Here is a 19,827-nt window from a genome sequence, read left to right on the forward strand (position 1 = left end):
CATGACCTGAGCCAAAATCAAGAGTCGGATACTTAACCGACTGAGCCACCCAGGTGCCCCAATAGCAATAATAATCAATAAAACTTCTTAAATGCAAAATAAAATCCATAAGCCTCAAAGAGTTAATGCAGTTTCCAAAGGTGCTTGACAGATAAGGAACAGTCTAGGCACAGGGAGAATCTGACTTATTGGGAGCAAATAAAGCCAAGATTTTAAAATGTCTTTTAATGTGAAACACGTATGTGCCCCTGGGCCTGAAAACAAGCCACAACCTTCCCAGTTGTGGTGAAGGTTCCTAACAATAGAAATGAGTTGTGGTACAATGTTATTTAAACTGGAAAGTTCTGAGGAGAATTTTGATTTGTAGAGGAAGTCACAGATGGGAGAAGACAAGTGCAGAGGGCAGAAGGGAGAGGCTATTTTTCTATGACTCTTCTGATTACAAAGAGAGCAGAATTAACTGCTAGTTCTCATTATCTGTGTATGCAGAACAGAACCAAACAAGCCTAACAAGATGAAAATTGATATTTAATCACAAAGCTAGAAGGTACCTTATTAAAGTGACCTGCTTTGGTATTGAGATAATTAGTTGTGGTTTTAAGTGTCCTTATGGAAGCACTCTCATTCATGGTGGTGTGGACTTCTGTTTGCTTCTTGCTTAGGGGACATCAGTTCTTCAATAGAACTCTGTCAAACATTGATTCTACATGGGCTGTGTGGGTTTTGTCTTAAATTTGTATTTTAAAATAATTATAGATTCATAGGAAATTGCAAAAAAAAAAAATGTGCAGGGAATTCCTTATGCATCCTTCACCAAGTCTTCCCCTATGGTAATGTCATATAGAGTTATGTCTCAGAACCGAGAAATTGACATTGGAATACTCCACAGAGCTTATTCTGATTTACAAACACTCGTGTATGCGTGTGTGTGTGTGTGTGCATCTGTGTGGTTCTATGCAATGTCATCCTGTATAGTTTCATGTAACACCACTGTGATCAAGATACAGTGTTCCACGTAGGGTTTGAAGAACTGTAAAGGGATTCAGAATGAGTCACTTTGCTTGTGGTCCCACCAGCTTGAGTTCAGGACTTTTTACTTGGGGGGACTGCTGCTTTGTGGGGATAGGTAGCATAGCTTTTGCAACATAAAGTGACTTTTTTTTTATGTGATCATCATTAAAGGTGTGTTTCTCAAGGACTATGTTTTGAGGAAGAAAATCATGGTCACTTTATGTGAAGGAAGTGAAATGGTAAATTTATACCCCAAAACATAAAATCTGTTAGTGGTCTTTATTTTGGGGGCAAGCCCACCAATTCTGGCATAACAACAATGGACTCAATCCTAGAAAAGTTCCTCTTCTGCCAAGTTTTAGAACATTTGAGACTTGTTCAATAAATGGTGCAACTTTCTAGTTCCTGAAACAGAAGACTGTCGATCCCCCAGAGAAATGCCCTGGTATGTTTGAAGTGAATAGGTATGATTCTACAATAAAGAAATGGAAAGTCACTTAATAGCACCTTCTAAGCATTGTCAACATATTAAAATCCGCCTCACTTATGTTTTATAGGTAATTGCTGTCTCCAGAACTTAAGGATACATAATCCTGTCTACTATTTACATGGCGTGAGGATTTTAATTGTCTCTGCACCTAGTATATCAAAACTAAGGTGCTTAGGAATGTAAGTTCAGTGTCATTAAACTTTTTGTTCCCAGGATTTGCTGATAAATCTATAGTCTAGCAAAAACGTTTGCATGCGTGGTTTGTTCTAACACCTGCAACCCAGTCTTTCTTGGAAACTCTTATTTCTGACATTATTTTTAGCAAGAGTTCTAGAGGAGAGAAGAGTTCTAGAGTGGGTTGGTTGGAAAACTCTGGTGGATCCAGCAAGCTCAGCTCTGATGAAGTAATGAGATATGTGATGAGAAGTGAAATGTCTAAACATCAAGATAGTAATTTGGCAAAAGCAGCTTTGGGGTGTTTATAAAAAGAATACATCCCACTAGATGTAACTGTCTTAGGAGTCTTAGGGTCTTAGGGATTTAAAAGAGTAAGACTTCAGCAAAGCATTGTCTCCTAACACTGGATTTGAAAAAGTCAATTTATTTGGGAACAGAGTAGCCAAAAAACATTAAGAGCCTTAAATATTCTGAAAAAGATAATCACAAATCCCACATTCATGAAAGAGCAGAGGAGGAAGATCATCATTAATGACGATAAAATGAAAAACAGAAAAGAGGCCAGATTACTTGCAATAAAAAAGTAAGCTTATCTTTATAGAAATGTGCTCCTGAATATAGATTTTAAATGTTAGGAGAGGAAAACCAAGGTTGTGTCAGTATGTGCTTCCCCTACACACCCATCTAATCTTCTAAGGAGTGGAATAACAAGGACGTTTTGAACAACTGTGCAGGAGTTAAGAAAATATTCAAGCCAAACAGTCTATTCAGTGGACATTGAGACATCCCCCAAAAACATTTGTGAAAGATGGCAAGTTGTATAGTTTTAGAAATAATGTCTTAGTCACTAAGCTTATAGTTAGGAGGGTGTCAGACTGCAATGTATTGGCCTGTAAAAGACAAAAGCAGGTCAATGTCTTTGGTAACCAGCTAGCAAATAGCAATAGTAGTCATGTCATGTGCCAAGTAAATGCGTCAACATAGGAGTATTGTTATAAAGAGTAAATGAGGGAATGCATAGAGACTTTATAGCACAAGGCTTTTTTTTTTTTTAGCTGGACTTTCTTTACCTCTCAGAAACCGTTAACATCTCAATTTGAAGCTAAGTTCTATGTTGTCATCACAGGTATTAGTGCATTTTACTTCATGGTTATAGTAAAAACAAAATTCAGAGTATGTTTTACATCTATAATGTCACACATCCATGCCATTCTTAAGCTAAGACTTCTTTTTCAGCTGTGGAGCAGTACAAACTCATGACTTTGCTAACAGTTCATGACTGCTGTGTAGTAACATAACATGCACTAGGAATGTGCTGTATTATTTTACCTAAACATGTATTATTTTACCTAAACCTTAGAACAGTGCTGTGAGGTAGGTTACTATTTTATCTCTATTTTACAGATGGGAAAGCTGAGGCGGAGAGAGTAACTTGCGGAGGTCCATAGCTGGTAGGTGCTTGAGCCAGGATGAAACCACGCTCCAAGGCTCATGCACCTTACTGAAGTCTCTTCTTAAGGAAGCTATTGGTTAAGAGGGAAGTGAGGGTAGGAGTGGGGCAGCAGATTAGATACCTGAGGATCAGGTAGGGAAAAGGTTAGGGTACAGACAACATTCTTGCCCAAAGCTAAATTTCCAGACCAGAAGCTGTTATAAAGGAATAGGAGTCTGAGCCACAGAAATCAGTAAATGGAGGGGATGGGGGGTTCAAAGGGAAGACTAGGACCTAATGCATGTTTGAGGGGTGACTGGAGAATTTGGAAATAGCAAAACAAATCTGTGAGCATCAAGGGGTGAGATTGTAAGAAACCAAACGACCTGAAAGACTCTTGGTGAAGGAGGAGCAGATTCTTCAGTGAGTAGGTGGATGTGTGAACTGGTGAGGCTTGGGGTGGATGTTCCTCTACTGTTTTCATTGTCTCAACCTGCCCTCGACATTTCCTCAGATATTCCCGTCTTCCTCTAGAGGCTAACATCTAGGAGCTTGAGGGTTTTCTTTTTAGTATGACTGAGTATTCAACTCCTGCATACTTAGCTTTGTATAGTCTGAGAGAATTACTTCAATAGGACTTGTATACCCCTGAAAAATACACTGCTCATGAATTCTCTTTTTCTACAGGTGAGCACTTAATAACATATTTTTCAATCATAGGTACCGTGATCTACCTCCAAGATACAGTATGCATTATTAATACTCTCAAATAGGTAATCAGAGCTCATTCCTTACAGTGTGTGTTATATGTACTTAAATCTGGCCAAGAATGTCTTTATACTTTCATAAGAAGTGTTACATTTGTTATATTTTCACAAGCTTATGTTTTCCCTCCAGAGCCTCAAGTCCTGAAGCAATTGTTAAGAGTTGTAGAGCAGTTCTCAAATTCAAGTGTGCATAATTGAATCACCAGCCTGGTAGAACTATAACTTACTTTAGCCAACGCGTTCTTCATCCCTCTCTTACCCATAACTCCCTCATTATTGTTTTTTATTTCTCAGTCCTGAGAAAATCAACTTGCATTATGTGAAATCTATGCAAATGCATAATAGAGTTTGTATAGAAAACATCAAAAGTTTCTTTAAATTTCTATTTTGTTCTGAATGCATACATCATAAAACTTGATCTACTTTACAGAGCAAAAAGTTGAAAATACAAAGAAAAGAATCAGAATCAAAGATTATGAAAATTTAGATTATATCATCCAGGAAACTGCTTACCAAAATTTTAGCTACTTTTATAAGGATTTTTAAAAAAAAATTTTCTAGCAGCGCCTGGGTAGCACAGTCAAGTGTCCAACTCTTGGTTGCAGCTCAGGTTTGTGAGATCGAGCCCTATGTCAGGCTCCCCACTGAGCACAGAGCCTGCTTGGGATTCTCTTTCCCTCTCTCTCTGTCCCTCCCCCCCTCTCTCTCACTCTCTCTCAAAAGGAGTAAACTTAAAAAATATTTTCTAAAGGCATATGTAAAAGTTATACGATAGATGTCTTGTTTTAGATTTTTTTTCCTGATGATTCTGTATTTTGTTACTGAAAACAAAGACCTATAGATCTCCATGTAGTAATGGGGCTGAGGTGCAGAACCTTATTAAAGATTGCTTTGTTACCTCCACCCCGTATGCTTTGCTCTTCCTTGGATGCAAAGGAAACAGTTCAGGCATCATCAATATGCCTGGGTGGTGCCTTTGTCCTCCTCACTGTGCAAATCTGGTTTGGAGCTGGGTGTACCTCTTTGAAGCCATGTTTGAAATAGGGTTCCTAGTGAACCTTTTCCTGCATGCAATGCCAACTAACTGCCTACTTTTAATCATTAATAGGGCATTAACTCCCCAGTGGTGCCAAAATCATAAACCACAGTCCAGGTCCTACTGTCTACCCATGAAATTAGACTAGATCATTAGACATAAAAATATGTCTACCATTGAAAGACTCTGAAAATGTCTAATTTGGGAGAGAACAGTACCCACATATACCTTAATGGAAAGAGTGGCCAGATCTTTAGCAATGTTATGACAGCTAAAAGAACTTAATAACCGGCTCAGAATGTGTTCCCAACAGAGAAAGAGAGATACTTGGTAGAAACAGAAAAACATAACAAAGATAGAATTCTTATGTTGGCAGGCATGTATATTTATACATTCTTCTGTGTTTAGGTCAGTGGTTAGAGAACACTTCTGGAAGGACTGTAGTACACAAATGTTTTCAATTTGAGCATGTACATTTCATCTAATTGGTCCCTGGGACAAGGTTCGCTGCCCTGGATGTGGCGTGGCTAAATCTTTAAAACATACGCTAATGAATTTCAGGTTTGGGACAGAAAATGGCAGCTCCATATCGGACAATCATGTGAACTTGGAATTGTTTCTCATGAATGTCAATAGTTATTGAAGTGGGTTCTTCTGCCGTCTCCAAACACAGATAACTGTTCTTGCTCAAGATACTCCGTGCTTGCCTACTCTTAAAACTTAAATTTGGCAGATTCCTTCATTTTTGACGGGAAAATTCTGGGAGAAAATATGGCAAAGATCATCTGAGTGCAACTGGATATATCAAAGGGCACTTACAAATAACCTTAAAGCAACCTGAAGATTAGTTTGGGCTGAGTACATCTGTTTTGTTTTTCCTCTCAGCTGTTTGAAGTAAGGGAAAATTCAAAAGAAAGTTCTTTATTCGTACCTTTTTTTGTTGATACATCTAGCAATAGTTGAGGGATTTTATCTCCTCTGATCCAGCCCACCTAAAAAGTCAAGGAAGTGGGGTAGTTGAATATAGAAACTTGTTTTATGTAGATGGGAAACAAGGAAGCTAATGAAGTCACAGACATCCCTTATTCGGAATGACAGAGCCTGAACTCTGGAGGACACCCCACCCCAGCTCACACACCTTTACAAAGACTTGGCTCTGACTAGCTCACAGGACAGATGCAGTTGCTCAGCTTTGCACATGTCTCGCCTGTATACTCAGAGTGCGTCACAATTTGTATTGGGCCAGTGGGGGGGGGGGGGCATTGATTTCATGAACTCCTGAGTCTGTGAAAGATTGACCATGGCCTGTACTTTCCTTATGGAGTGAGAGAATTTCTGTTTCTGTGTGTGATGCTGTGTTTCACCCCGATTTATGCCATTCATTGTCTGTGAGACTATGCACAGGCTGTGCAGATCTCCTATCTGGACCTCAGTTCCCTCCTTCCTAATTTAAGCTGGGTGGGCCAGATATCTCCTAAGGCCCTTTCTAAGCTTCCAAGTCTGAAGTTCAGTTTCTTCTGCACGTAAGAGGCTGGGCATCAGTTGCATCAGTCAGCTAGAGACTAGTTGGGCTGTCCTGCTGATAAACTCCCAGCAGATGAATGAATGAACAGCAACACTCACGTCCTACAGAAAGTTTGCGTTGGGCATGCTGGAATGCGCCTGGAAATCCTGGGTGATGAAGCACTCCTGAGTGCTAGGCAGGGCTTGTCAGATGACAGCGTCCCAGCAGTGCTGGATACTTCCTGGCCATGGTAGTCTGTTTGCAATCACAGAGCAGCATGAGGTGGTCCAGCATGCAGTCTGGCTTCGGAAGGGCTTGGGTTCCTCCATACTCCTGACCATCCCCGCCACCCCAAATGCCCTACCTTCTACTTTGGCAAGTTACCTCACAGCTCCAAAGCTTGGGTGTGGTTGTTTTTCAAATGAAGCTAATATCTACTTTTCAGGGTGAAAAGCTTAAAGCTAATGTATTTGAAAGTGTCTAGCAAACAAGTGGAGCTCGATAAATAGGTAACTAAAACCAGCAATCTGTAAAAACCCCACAAAAGGTAACTTTATCTGAAAGCCAAGTTGGGGGAAACACTAGCCTTTGTGTAGTGAGTAACATTTCACAGAGTACTTCGGGACTTACTATCTTTTAATCCTCACAATCTGGTTTTACAGACGCAGTGATCCCAGCAAGTTCCCAGGGTCACAACACCCAGAAACAGTGAAGTGGAGATTTAAGTTCTGCTTCCAAACTGTTGTGTTCCTTTTACAGTATGCTACCAACATGCCGTTACATGTGGTTGATATATTTTATAGTTGAGATTAAACCTCTGATGATTCTGAAAAGGGAAATAAATGATCAGAAATGGTACTAGTGCCTATGTTGGGGGGGGGGGGAATCTCCCTATGCCCTTTTTATATGACTACAGCTGTACTGACTGCCATTTAAGACAAACCCAGGAAGACCTGATCAGTTGCACCTCACTTTGTGAGATCTTAATTCCGAAACAGCTCCTGGGGGTAGCTGGAAGATTTGAATATCTCTGGGATGTCACTGTCCAGTTTCGAAATAATTTTATAAATGGGTTTCTTCCAGGAAGGATCTGAGTCTTTCCCTGCGGAGACAGCCCTGAAGAACTCCTGTAACGTCAAGCTGGCGATTTCCAAGAAGCAATCCGGGACCTGCATTCCCAAAGAGACCCACAAGAAAGAAAAGACATGAGGCTCTGAAGCACCGACACCATGCAGATCGCAGTGCTGCCTGTTCCTGGGGGTGGTGGGCTGATAAGAGCATCCCTGCTCTCCCGGCCCTCGACTTCTGCAGCCCTCAGAATCCCCTGCTCTCTCATCAAATACAAACTTTAAAACGATGGTACCCATGAGACAGCCCTGGGAAAAAGCATATTAGTGACACTCCTTATGGAGGAGAAGCTGATTCTACTAATGGTGCGTTTTCAGTAAATGAGAAACGGACTCTGATCGAAATTAAATCTGTGGTTCAATGCAGGTTTTTAGTATTCTCTTCCTTAGTGCCTAATGTGGAAAGGCATGCGCCCAAGTTGACAACTGTTTTCCTCATCCCACCATCCTTTGGGGTTGGATCCAAAAGACTTGGAACCATTCCTGCCTCCCAAGTCAAGCACCAGGTTGAGGGGGACTCAGTATGTTCCAGGCCCTGACACAGACTGGCATCGTAAATGACGGGGAGTCCCGCAAGTCCTCCAAACCCGGTCTGGCCCAGGGCTTGCCACCACCGCATGCCAGATGGCCACCCCACACGCAAAGATGTGGCAGCACCACCCTGTCCACACACCCTGACCCCACGAGCCTCAGAAAGGAGGCTCAGGTTCTGACAGAACGTCTGGTGAATACCAGCATTCTTCCCCTTTGTTGGAAGTATCAGAGTCACGTGAGAGGGGTAAGGCGAGGGAAGGGTGGTCCGTGACCTGCAGAACAGAATGCCCCCCCAGCAGAGCTGTTCTCCGCACACAAGGACACAAGGAAATGCGTGTCTAGATTAGGAGTACTCACCGGTGACATCTAGGCCACTTGCTCACCCTTTACACCTTACCCTCTAAGGTGCCACCAGTGTGCCTTCACAGAGGTCCCCAAAGGACCCAGAAGCTGGAGTACTGCTTATTCATTATTTCCAGAGAGAGAGAGAGGATCTGAGGTGACTTGTCGTGAAAGGCCCACAAATAAAACTGATCAAGTGAGAATAAAGAACGAAATGATGAAATGAACAAAAATTGTCGTAAAGATAACGGAGGCCAAGTCTGGGCGCGGCAACAGCGTAGCGTGTAGTCGGATGCCTCCTGACACTGCGGGGAGAAGTTCCGCAAGTTACGGCCAGTTGTAATTACAGAGTATTAACTCTCAAATGGCACAACACCTGGCTGGCTTCTGCTTCCGTTTCAGATGAAAACTGGCTGTACATTCAGCTTGTGATATCTACCTGTTGCCTAAAAGATGTTGAATCTCATCTGTGTGGGTGATACAGAGATTGGCCCTAGGCTGCCCTGGCTCTCGGTGATTTGCGGACAGACACGGAAGGAGGTCTTCTCGAAAACTCAATCACAAAGGGAAGGCACTCATCAGACCTCAAGGGACCCATAGTCTGGTTCCAACTGTCAGAGCTTGATTTTCCTTACCTCAAAGTCATTTCCTTTGTTATAGTGCATATTGAGAGCTCGAAAAAGTTCTGAGTCTCGGAGTACCACCAGCGTTTTGGGATTTGTGACACCATCTGAAATCGCTTGCCGGGCAAATTTTTCCATTTGGATGTAATAAAACTCACGAAAGTTGCTGAACCACTTGATCATCTGGGAGGTAATGCAGCGGTTGAACTGTACAAACAACAGGGCCCATCAGGTCGGATGTTTGCCATGAGGTGCTCAGAGCCAGAACTCTCGCCTCCATTTCAACATAGGGCTTAATAAGGATGGCTTCAGCCACCATGAGAAAGGGCTTTCTTTAAAAAGAGAAGTCACAGCCGTTTTCCTAGCCTTTTCACTTGTACACAGAAAAATCCGAATTAGCTATAATGCCGATTAGAAAATACTGTTTTGATGTACTATATTTATGACTTTTTTACCCATGAAAAGATTTCCATGGTGTCTACTGTGACTTTGGGAGGGTTTCGGGTCAAAGCCAGTGTGGTACCAGCTTCTGCTGCACCTGGGCAGGTGGCACAGCAGCCCCAGAGCTCTCTGCCGAGTCAAGGGCAAAAGGAAGGGATAAGGGCATAGAGCAGAGAGCAGGCCATTGCAACCTTGGAGTTGCAGAATGAATCGAAATCAGAGCTTGGTGCAGGAGTCAACCAAGCAACCGAATATGAGGGAAAGATCTGGAAAACACAAAGAAGTAGATTCAAAGTATTAGCTGCCCTCTCCCAACACCCAGGGTAAGGGAACAGGCATAGTCTGGTTCCAGCTGTCAGAGCTTGATTTTCCTTATCATCATGCTTGATGTCTACATACCTTCATTCAGTGTTGAAATACAGCAATTTGAATATAAATGTGACAATGTCCAACCTTTTACGTATTCTATCTTTTTCATAGTCTTCCCCAGCAGAGATAAAACACTAGGCCAAAATGCCATTTACTAATGTTTCTCTCTCCCCTCCACCCTTCCTCCCCATGGGTTTGTATATCTACAGGTCAAAAGCTTAAAATTCAGATACCCAACCTTTGTGGCCCAAAGTTATTCATACAGAGTCTCAGCCCAGAACTGGAAATTGTACCGATCCCATCAGCAACATGAAGGGGACCTGAGGTGCACATAAGATGACCTAGGACTTGCCTCCCACTGGGCAAAACCATTCCCTCTTGGGAGTTTTTCAGAGGCTTTCAGAGGTGAAGAATGACTTTACCTGGACATCAGGGAAATAAGCCTTCAGCAAGTTGGAGCTGGGGTAGCGTGTGAAGAAGAACATGAGTTTGGCCTTCTTCAAGTGACCAGGATTTAGACCCTCCTGGATTTATCTCAGCGTCAAGGAAAACTAACACCGCTTTATCACGTGATTTTTATCAGTTAATCCAAATAATGACTTGTCCTGTTCCTGACGGTTTCTTTTTTTCTTTTGTTTCATTTTTTCTGGGCGAATGGTGTATTAGTTCCATTCTTCTGTCTGATCAGATAAGCTCTTTCTTAGGGCGCCTGGCTGGATCAGTCGGTAAAACCAGTGACTCTTGATCTTGGGGTTGTGAATTCAAGTCCCACACTGGACCTAGAGCTTACTTAAAAACTAAGAAAAAAGCTTTTGCTTTCCAGATGCTCAATACCATATATGTACCGTAAATTTGCAGAATTTAAAAAACATTTTGAGGTGTGAAAGTTCTACAGCCTTCATGATATCAAATACAGTTTGTTGTACTTTGTGTGTGTGCTTTCAGAACAGGATGGGGAAAGATGGCAGGTCTGTCCCAGATTTCAAAGCCCCACATAGAGATTTCATTCCCCTTCTGGGCGTCAGTTTCTTCATCTGTAAAATGAGACAAGCCCACTAGATGGTCCCCATTCTATTCTCAGAGCTCCCTTTGCAGTGTTTAAGCCAATGAACACCTAACCTGCCTGAGTACAAGAGCACAGTTGGCTCCAGCTCAGGAAGCTTGAACTTCTCGGCTGTGTCTGCTCCTCATTTGCCTGGCAGAGCTTCCCTCACCCTTCCCAGTTCAGCCCAGACACCCTTCCTCTGTGAAATATTTCCTTGCTGAATGAGGCCTTCCTTACCCTCGGCTCTCAAGGCTTTTTGTACAAACCTCTGTTGTAGCAATGACCTCCCTGGAATTTTTACTGCATGTTTGTCTCCCCATTTAGACTGTGAGCTCCTTGAGGGCAAGGACCTTATCTTTTCATCTTTGTATTCCACATGCCTAGCCCGGTGCTAGGAACATAGTAGGTGCTCAATAAATGTTGGTTGGATGAAGGAATGAATGAGTGATTATATGGTCAGCCTTAATCCGTACAGAAATATGGAAATGATATTCCAACCCATACGTCACTCTGAGAACAGATTGCTTCCCCTCTAACAAGAGAAGGGAGCTGTGTTGTGACTGCCTGGCACCAGCATGGGAAGGAGATAAAGGTTCTTGCACGAGAACACATAGCATTCCCAGGGACAGTCCTGGGGCTGGGTGAGAAGCATTATACAGGGTAACCTTGGCGCTCAGGTCGGAGACCTGTACCTTTAGGACGATTAAGGCTTCTCAGTAGGACATGCCAGTTTAGCCAAAGGAGACTGAACCAACTGATTTTCAGTTACAACTGGCCCTGGTATCCAGGCTGCTGCCCAGAAGACCCCTGCCCTTGCCTCACTGGACCAACTTCTTATCCTTCTTAAAGGCTTATAAATGCTGTGGAAAGAATCCTGGATTTAAGAGTCCAAAGACCCAGTTTCAGATACTGATTTCGCCACCTATTAGCTGTGTGATCTTGAGCAAGCCACTTATCTTCTCCGGGCCTCGTTTCTAAAACGTGAGTATAGTAGTTAAAACTTGTGCTTGGGTTTGAATCCCGGCTCTGCATGTGTCTGTCTTGTGACCTTGGGCAAGTTAGTTTGCTTCTCTGTCCCCGCCTCCCAGATACCTGATCTAGAGTGGCCGCTTGAGGATTGTGACGTAACACAGGCCCACAACCTCTTATCCAAAACGCCGGGCCAAATGGGGTTCGGATTTCAGAAGTGATTATTTTACAACGGTAATATGGTGCATAGACCATACATCAGTTAACGGCCAGAGCAGGGGCTGTGGCAGCAGTCTGCAATCCAATACGTTAACATTGCCACGGCAAATTGGAGGACTGTTTACACTAAGTGGGATAGTCTATAAATAGCCTCCAACCGGTGCAGGTCGGGTTTTGCCACCAAACATGTTCCCATCCACCTTAGGGGAGAGAAATCACAGGGGTGTTCAGAGCTCCGAGTTTCAGAATGGTGGCTAAGTGCCGGTGGACCCTCACTTGTGAACTGTTGGCTGACCTCAGGGAACGGGCGCAGCAAACGCTGCCCCCTACCGTCTCATCACTCCCGCCCTACCTGTCTCGTGGGTTGTTGTGGGAATATGAATGGGTGCTGGCGCTCGGTGGCTTTCCCGGCCGACGGGAACACATCTCTAATGCTGGAACATAGGCAACAGGGATGAGGGGACAGTTGGGGAACCAGGAAGCTGCCTGGGAGCCCCAAATCTTTCCATGCAGCCAGGCCCGGTCGATGGCCTCCCCAGCCTCCCCAGACTCTGAGTCTACTCCTCATTTTACAGAGCGGGGCTAGGCACGCAGTAGGTGCCCCCAGAAATACCAGCATGCCCCTGCCAAGGGAAGTACAGCAGAGAATCTTTGGGCTCTGAGTCCTTCAGGCTCTTCCGCCACCGCCTGACTTTAACCGCCTGACTTTAACAGGGAGTCTTAACCAGTGGCCTCTTACCAAAGGCCCAGACAGGTAGCCTTTGTCAGCCGGGGCGATTTCCTGGCAATCTCTACACCTCCAAGAAGATTTCCTACTGCCTGAAGAGGCAGCAGTGGCCGGTGAGGTGTTCTTAGCCTTGGTTTTATAGTCGGTCTGGCCTGCCTGGGAAGCACGCAGTGGTGCCCAAGCATTAGGGGTGTTTCCAACACCCGTGACAGGCAGAGGGCGCTCGTGGCATTTAGGACACAAGAGCCCACCCTCTTGTGGCAGTGAGCTGGTCCCACCCCATCCTGCGGCCATTAACACAATCCACCAACCCCCACCCCCCCCTCCCACCCCATCGCCCTCTGCCAAGAGGACACAACCGTTCACGCCTGGATATGCAGCTCCACAGATGCGTTGACCTCTGGAGGCCGAATTACAGTCCGCTTATGAGAAGCAGCGGTGTTGAGCTCAGCTCGCTAAAAATGCAACATCCAAAATAACGTCGTCAGGAACTTCACTCCCACGAGATGCTTGCTGGAAGAGGATCTTTGGTCATGTGAGTCTGAGGCTGCATACATTCTCCTCTTAGAGCTTCACATAGGACATCAGCATGTTAAAGCCTCTAAGAAGTCCCACGAACTACCCCGTAGTAGAAATAACCAGTGTTTAATAACCAGTATTTAAGTAACCGGTAGAAATAACCCACTATTTACCCAAGCTGCTTTCTTCTTAATTTAACAACTATTAATATCCTGAGGGAGGGTTACTCTGGGCAACACTATTTGAAAGAGTGGAGTCTGCCTAAGGGTTGCAAAGTTTTTGCAATAAGATCCAGACGCCTACAGCCCAGCCTGGGCCCCTCAGTCCTCCCCTCAGGGGCCCCCCTTCCCTCTACATGCCCAGCCCCCAAGCTCTGGTTCTCTCAGCTGCAGCTTAGAAGCTGTTCCTTAAACTAAAGGCTTCTTACCCCTTGCAGCTGCCTCTTGAGTCTAGTCCCTCAGGAAAGCATCCCCTTTTCCATCTGCCTCAGAAGTTTCTAGTCCCTCATAGCTTCCCTGGGAATTACCTAGACAATGCAGGCTTTTCTGCCTGTGCAGCCAAGGGATTGGGGGAGCCATGCTTCAGATGAGGTCATTCCCTCTCTCTGTTTAGCTGTACAGGCCGCTGACAACCGAATTACGGGGTTTTTCCTTCCATAGAAGGAAACCCATATTTTGGAAGCCCATCCGAGTTTAAAAACAAAACTCTTTTAGACCCAAAGGAAAGAGTCAGTAGTGGTAGGATCCAATGTGTCCCAGAAGAAAGTAAATGAATCTTCCCAGCATCCTTAAATCCCAAAATGTGGCTGCCACTTTCTCAGAACCTAAAAACTATGAGCCCCAGGGAAGGAAGGCCTGGAAGCTGCAGTAAGAAGGCCGCCAGGGAAGCAAAGCTATTTAAACGCCATGGAGTTATTTGTCCCCACCTCCCTTCATCTTCCGGATTTCCCATTTCTCTGAGCTGTGGCACTGAGAACCTCAGTTACTAGTAAAGGATATGTGGACTGAAGAAAATGGAAGCACATCCGGGGCACACTGGAGGCCGCCCTGTTCCACCTTCACCGAGGGAAGAAGGGGCAGTCTTTCCAAACCGGGGGAAGTGAAGGGCAAGGGGTGCTGCTGTTGGCTCAGAACCGACGGTCGCAATTTGACTGCCCCCCAAGGTCGCAGGGCAGACCCTGGGGAGGAGTGACTTTGGGAAGATGAATCTTGGGGAAGACTGCTATCCCAGTGGTCACTGGGTCCCTGACTCAGTAGCTGGCTAAGAATCTGATTTTCCTGGATGTGGGAAGGCACAGTCAGAGGACAGTTTGCTGGCCGACCCTGATAGGGTCTGGGGATCATTCTTGAAGAGACAGGGTACCTGGGAGGATCTAGAGGGGTGGCCAATGATAAGTTTCGCAACAGGACCCCAGTCTGTGGCTGGGCCCTCCTGGGCAAGGTGGCAAAAGGAAACAGATCTTTACAGATACCTCTCTCAGGAGGCGAGGGCTCACTGCTACCCTCTGGCATAAGCCCCCGGAGGCTTCTACCCGGCTGGGTCAGGTGGCCCGGTGGATCCAAGAGTACCTTTTGTAATACTGAGTCCACAGCTTGGGACACGGCCCCGGTCAATTCTTTCCTCAGAGTCTCCAGCAAATCCTGTGCTCCACAAGGAAGGAACCTGGGCTCCTCAGACTGGTATTCGACTTCAGACGCTCTGTGTTTTTCTTTCCGGGAGAAGTCCCCACGGGAACCCTGATGGTGGTGATCACTGTCCATAGCCCAGGGCCTAGATCCATAGCCCTTCCTCTGCTTTACGCTTAGAGGGCCCTTGTCCATCTCAGAGCCTCCTGGGTCCTGAGCTGCGTCCCTGGGCTCAGCAGCCTGCAAGATGTGCTTTTGCAAATGCCTTAGCTGTTGCTTCAGCTGATAGAGCTGTTCTCTTACCCGAGGGCCCCCTTTCCTGCTGCCATGGTCTCCGACAGGGCCTGGCTTCAGAGGGCCTTGCTGCGTGGGAAGGCTCTGCTTCCTCTTCCGCTCCTGGGCCTTCTCTGGGCAATACGGACTGTCCCTGGCTTGGGCATTGCCTGGCACCAGAGCATTAAGAGAGAGGCACATGCCTTGGACAATGGTCTCCACTCTGGCCCTCTTTGCTTGGATGTTCTCATCGCAAAACCAGTCAGGGTCAGCAAAGCTAGAGCTGGGGACAGGGCTCCAGGGAAAGTGGGGGTCTCCGCCTTGCTCTTGGGGGGCTGGGCTTCTTTCACCTTCCATACAGGGTTCTGCCAGGTGGGAACAGGCCCGGGACAGAGGAGAAAGCAGGCCAGAGTTTGGATCCATCCCCTGGCTCACAAGGCTCTTGCTCAGAAGGTCGGTTGTGGCTCTGTAAGGGAATTCTTTCTCCCGACGTCCTCCACGAGAGGGGTACCTCGAGAGAGCTGGGGGTTCCTCCTCCACACTCAGAAGGATGAGAAGCAGCTGTCAAGGATTCAGACTCTGATATGCCAGAACTCACAAACCTGAGTAGACTCTGAATTAGAGACAGGGAGAAAACAGTATATGTGATTTTGAGCAGTGCTCTTCAAACTTGCGTGCGCAAATAACCCAGGGATCTTGTTAAAATGAAGATCCAGGTTTAGCAGGTCGGGGCCGGGGCAGAGATTCTGGATCTCTCACCAGCTCCCATGAGATACTGTGCTGCTGGGTGGGACCCTACTCTGAGGAGATTCCCAAGAGGGATCCTTCAGGGAGGAATTGTCTTGCTAGGGCATAATTATGATAGAATTATAATAAAGGTAATAGCAGCAGCTAACTGCACAACTGGCATTATGCCAAGAACTTTACATCTATGACCTAATTTAATTCTCGTCACAAATCCCTGAGGATGTTGTCATTCTCACTTACGGAAATAGGCCCAGAGAGGTTGAGTTACCTCCGGAAGGTCACACAACTAGTCAGTGGCGGGCTGGAGTCAAAACAAGGTCTGTCTGATTCAGAGTAACCTTCTTAGTGCCTGCCACAACAGAATCACCCAGGGCACTTGTTAAAAATAGCAAATTCAGGGGGTGCCTGGGTGGCTCAGTCGGTTGAGCATCCGACTTCGGCTCAGGTCATGATCTCACGGCTCGTGGGTGTGAGCCCCGCGTCCGGCTCTGTGCTGACAGCTCGGAGCCTGGAGCTGCTTCGGATTCTGTGTCTCCCTCTCTCTCTGCCCCTCCCCTGCTCATGCTCTGTCTCTCCCTGTCTCTCAAAAATGAATAAACGTTAAAAATTTTTTTTAAAAAAATAGCAAATTCAGTAGCCCTCACCAGCCCTGCAAAATCAGAATCCCTCCAGCCTGGGGGGCAGGGGAGAACCTGCATTTGAAACAAGCAAACCGAAGTTTGAGAACCAGCTGTTTGACCACTGCACTGTCCGGTTCCTGGAAGAATCAGCTCAGGTATTCATTGCTCACATTCAACCACTATTTCCTTAGCTCCTACTGTGCATCAGGCCGTCTTCTGAGCCCTTGGAGCGACGGTGGAGGACAAGACCAGCAGAATCCCGCTCTCATGGAGCTGGCCGTCTCCCCCGGGGGAGAGAGAACGAACAAGTATATTTTCAGGTCGTCGTGATATCTGCCAGGAAGAAAAAGCACAATAAGGGGTTGTAAATTGGGATGAGGGTGTGGGAAGAAGGAGGCAGCTAGTTTAGAAAAGGCTGCCTAAAGCTATTTTTCCCCCACAAAGTATCAAAATACACTGTACTTTAGGAGGCCTCAGATGGCAAGTTTAAGGGCCTTCAAGTTTACAAAACATTCACACGTTACCTCATTGCACCTCACACCAAACTTGAGAATCAGGGGGCGCCTGGGTGGCGCAGTCGGTTAAGCGTCCGACTTCAGCCAGGTCACGATCTCGCGGTCCGTGAGTTCGAGCCCCGCGTCAGGCTCTGGGCTGGTGGCTCAGAGCCTGGAGCCTGTTTCCAATTCTGTGTCTCCCTCTCTCTCTGACCCTCCCCCGTTCATGCTCTGTCTCTCTCTGTCCCCAAAAAAATAAACATTGAGAATCAGTGTAATTCTCCCATTTTACAGATGAGGAAACCAAGGGTCAGCGAGGCCGCAGAGTGGCTCTCCGTTACTGAGATTCCAAATCCTTTGACGCAACCACACTTCAGCTGCCTCCCTGCGGATGGAAAGACCCGTATAAGAGACTGACTCCTCTGTCTGCCAAGGGGATGCTTCCTTTCCTCAAAGAGGTACATTCATGTTTCTCCTCTACAAATTCCCACTATCCTTTTGCTTCTCTCTCTCTTTTTTTTTTAATGTTTATTTATTTTTGGGACAGAGAGAGACAGAGCATGAACGGGGCAGGGGCAGAGAGAGAGGGAGACACAGAATCGGAAACAGGCTCCAGGCTCTGAGCCATCAGCCCAGAGCCTGACGCGGGGCTCGAACTCACGGACCGCGAGATCGTGACCTGGCTGAAGTCGGCCGCTTAACCGACTGCGCCACCCAGGCGCCCCTGTATGTTTTTAATAAAAAGAAAAACATACATGTGCATATGTGTATGAACTTAAAATTTTTCACATGGGTTTTCCCTCAAAGTTAATATTTATTTCTGAAAAATAGGATGAAAGGTCTAAAGCAAAAGAGAGATACTTTGCCTTTTCCCCTTTTTTTATACAGCTTGGCTGTTTTTATCATGTGCTTTTGTTTATAATATACATATTTACATTCTCGACATCAGTCATTACTACATATGCATTAGGATGATTTCTTTTAAAAAAAATTTTTTTTAATGTTTTTATTTATTTTTGAGACAGAGAGAGACAGAGCATGAGCAGGGAAGGGGCAGAGAGAGAGGGAGACACAGAATGTGAAGCAGGCTCCAGGCTCTGAGCTGTCAGCACAGAGCCCGATGCGGGGCTCAAACCCACGAACTGTGAGATCATGACCTGAGCCGAAGTCGGACGCTCAACCGACGGAGCCACCCAGGCGCCCCGTCCTTTTGCTTCTCTTGCGTAAGTCCTTTCAGGAAAGGGTCCACTAGCTTCATCCTACTTTGGATCTAAAATTTACCTGGAATTCTCTACCTGGGGCGAAACGTGGCTCTTCTTGTAGCCGCTGGATGTGGATGTGGACACAGCCTCCACCCGGAGCTGCCAGACCACCAGCAGACACAGCTGGCACAAGCCCGCCCTGAGCAATGTCCCTCCTGGTGCCTGGGGCCGAGGGTGGGAGGTGGCGATGGCTCCAGTCCGTCGCAAGGAAAATGCCACTGGAAGAAAGCCGGGTTCGTGGGTCGGAGTACGTAGAAGGATTTTGCCTTGAGTAAGACACTTACAAATTACTAAACCAAAACAGATAACTTGCCTAATTCACGTTAACTTTAAAAATGTATCCCAACCGTTTGGATGGTTTACCACCTCTTGGAGAGAGAAACATTTTTTAACTTCCTGTGATCATTTGACGAGGAATATATATTATTTGTATAATAGGAAAAGTTATTTTTGCATTAGCTCTTACCATCTGCTAAGCATAACTGGATCACTCATTAAGCTTCCGTTGGCTGTTTTCTAACTAATGATGACCACTGAACTGGCAGAATTGATATTTGAACCACAGAAACTCACCATAATACAAGCTGTGTATTTTTTCAGTTAAGTACCTTCCAACAAGAAGAGGGGATTGGTTATGGTTATCCTAATTGCTGAGTGAACATCTCCTGGTTAAATTTGACATTTTCTTTTTTTTTTTTTTAACGTTTATTTATTTTTGAGAGAGAGAGAAAGAGTGTGAGCGGGAGGGGCAGAGAGAGAAGGAGACACGGAATCTGAAGCAGGTTCCAGGCTCTGAGCTGTGTCAGCACAGAGCCCGACGCGGGGTTCGAACTCACAAACCGCGAGATCATGACCTGAGCTCAAGTTAGACCCTTAACTGACTGAGCCAGCCAGGTGCCCCAATTCAACATTTTCAAACACAAACTCTGTAACTGCCCCTCTGTTTCAACTCTCACACTACCTATCTTGTTTAAGCTGGAAGCTGGGAGTCTCTCTGACTCCTCCCCAGACCACTGACTTGGTCTGGTCACTTATGGTCAAAAAATGGCTCTGAACCACAGTCCACTGCTTTCCCATTACCGTTTCTGGATTCAGGGTTTCAACTTTTTACCTAGACAATTCCAATACCTCATGACTGGTCCCCCAGCTTCTAGCCTTTCCTCACTCTGGTCCTTCTACACTCATTCATTCATTCATTCATTCATTCAACAAACGTGGCTCAAATGCTGGCAACAGACAAAATCCTCTGCCCACGTGGAGCTCACATTCATGCAGAGGGAGCCAGATGGCATAACATACGAAGTTAGTAATGGAAGGCCACTGTGAAAACATTAGCCCTTACTCCGAGATAAATGAGGAGCCACTGGAAGGTTTTAAGCAGTATGACCTGACTTAGTTTTAAAAGGATCATCCTTTACTGGATGGAGAATAGGCCGGGGGTGGGGGAGCAAGGGTTGAAACAGCCCTAGGAGGC

At 45.7% G+C, this 19,827-nt stretch overlaps 1 protein-coding gene and 2 long non-coding RNA genes across 3 annotated transcripts in view; 2 read left to right on the plus strand and 1 right to left on the minus strand.

Moving 5' to 3' along the window:
- Window positions 1-7,910, plus strand: LOC123386149. The gene is made up of 2 exons (XR_006599802.1): window positions 1-1,680; window positions 7,501-7,910. It is a non-coding gene; the product is annotated as an uncharacterized LOC123386149 (long non-coding RNA).
- Window positions 7,036-15,802, minus strand: PROX2 (prospero homeobox 2). The gene is made up of 4 exons (XM_003987877.4): window positions 14,331-15,802; window positions 10,276-10,383; window positions 9,056-9,250; window positions 7,036-7,586 (listed from the first exon to the last, which is right to left on the minus strand). The coding sequence occupies exons 1-4, from the start codon at window positions 15,651-15,653 to the stop codon at window positions 7,401-7,403; spliced, it is 1,812 nt and encodes a 603-aa protein (XP_003987926.2). The 5' UTR covers window positions 15,654-15,802; the 3' UTR covers window positions 7,036-7,400.
- The window catches only part of LOC123386148, a 15,910-nt gene continuing 9,223 nt past the window's right edge, over window positions 13,141-19,827 (plus strand). The window contains exons 1-2 of the long non-coding RNA XR_006599801.1: window positions 13,141-13,348; window positions 17,386-17,549. This is a non-coding gene — a long non-coding RNA (uncharacterized LOC123386148). The remainder of the gene's footprint in view (window positions 13,349-17,385; window positions 17,550-19,827) is intronic.

Source organism: Felis catus, chromosome B3, assembly GCF_018350175.1.
Source record: "Felis catus isolate Fca126 chromosome B3, F.catus_Fca126_mat1.0, whole genome shotgun sequence".
Taxonomy (NCBI): Eukaryota; Metazoa; Chordata; class Mammalia; order Carnivora; family Felidae; genus Felis; species Felis catus.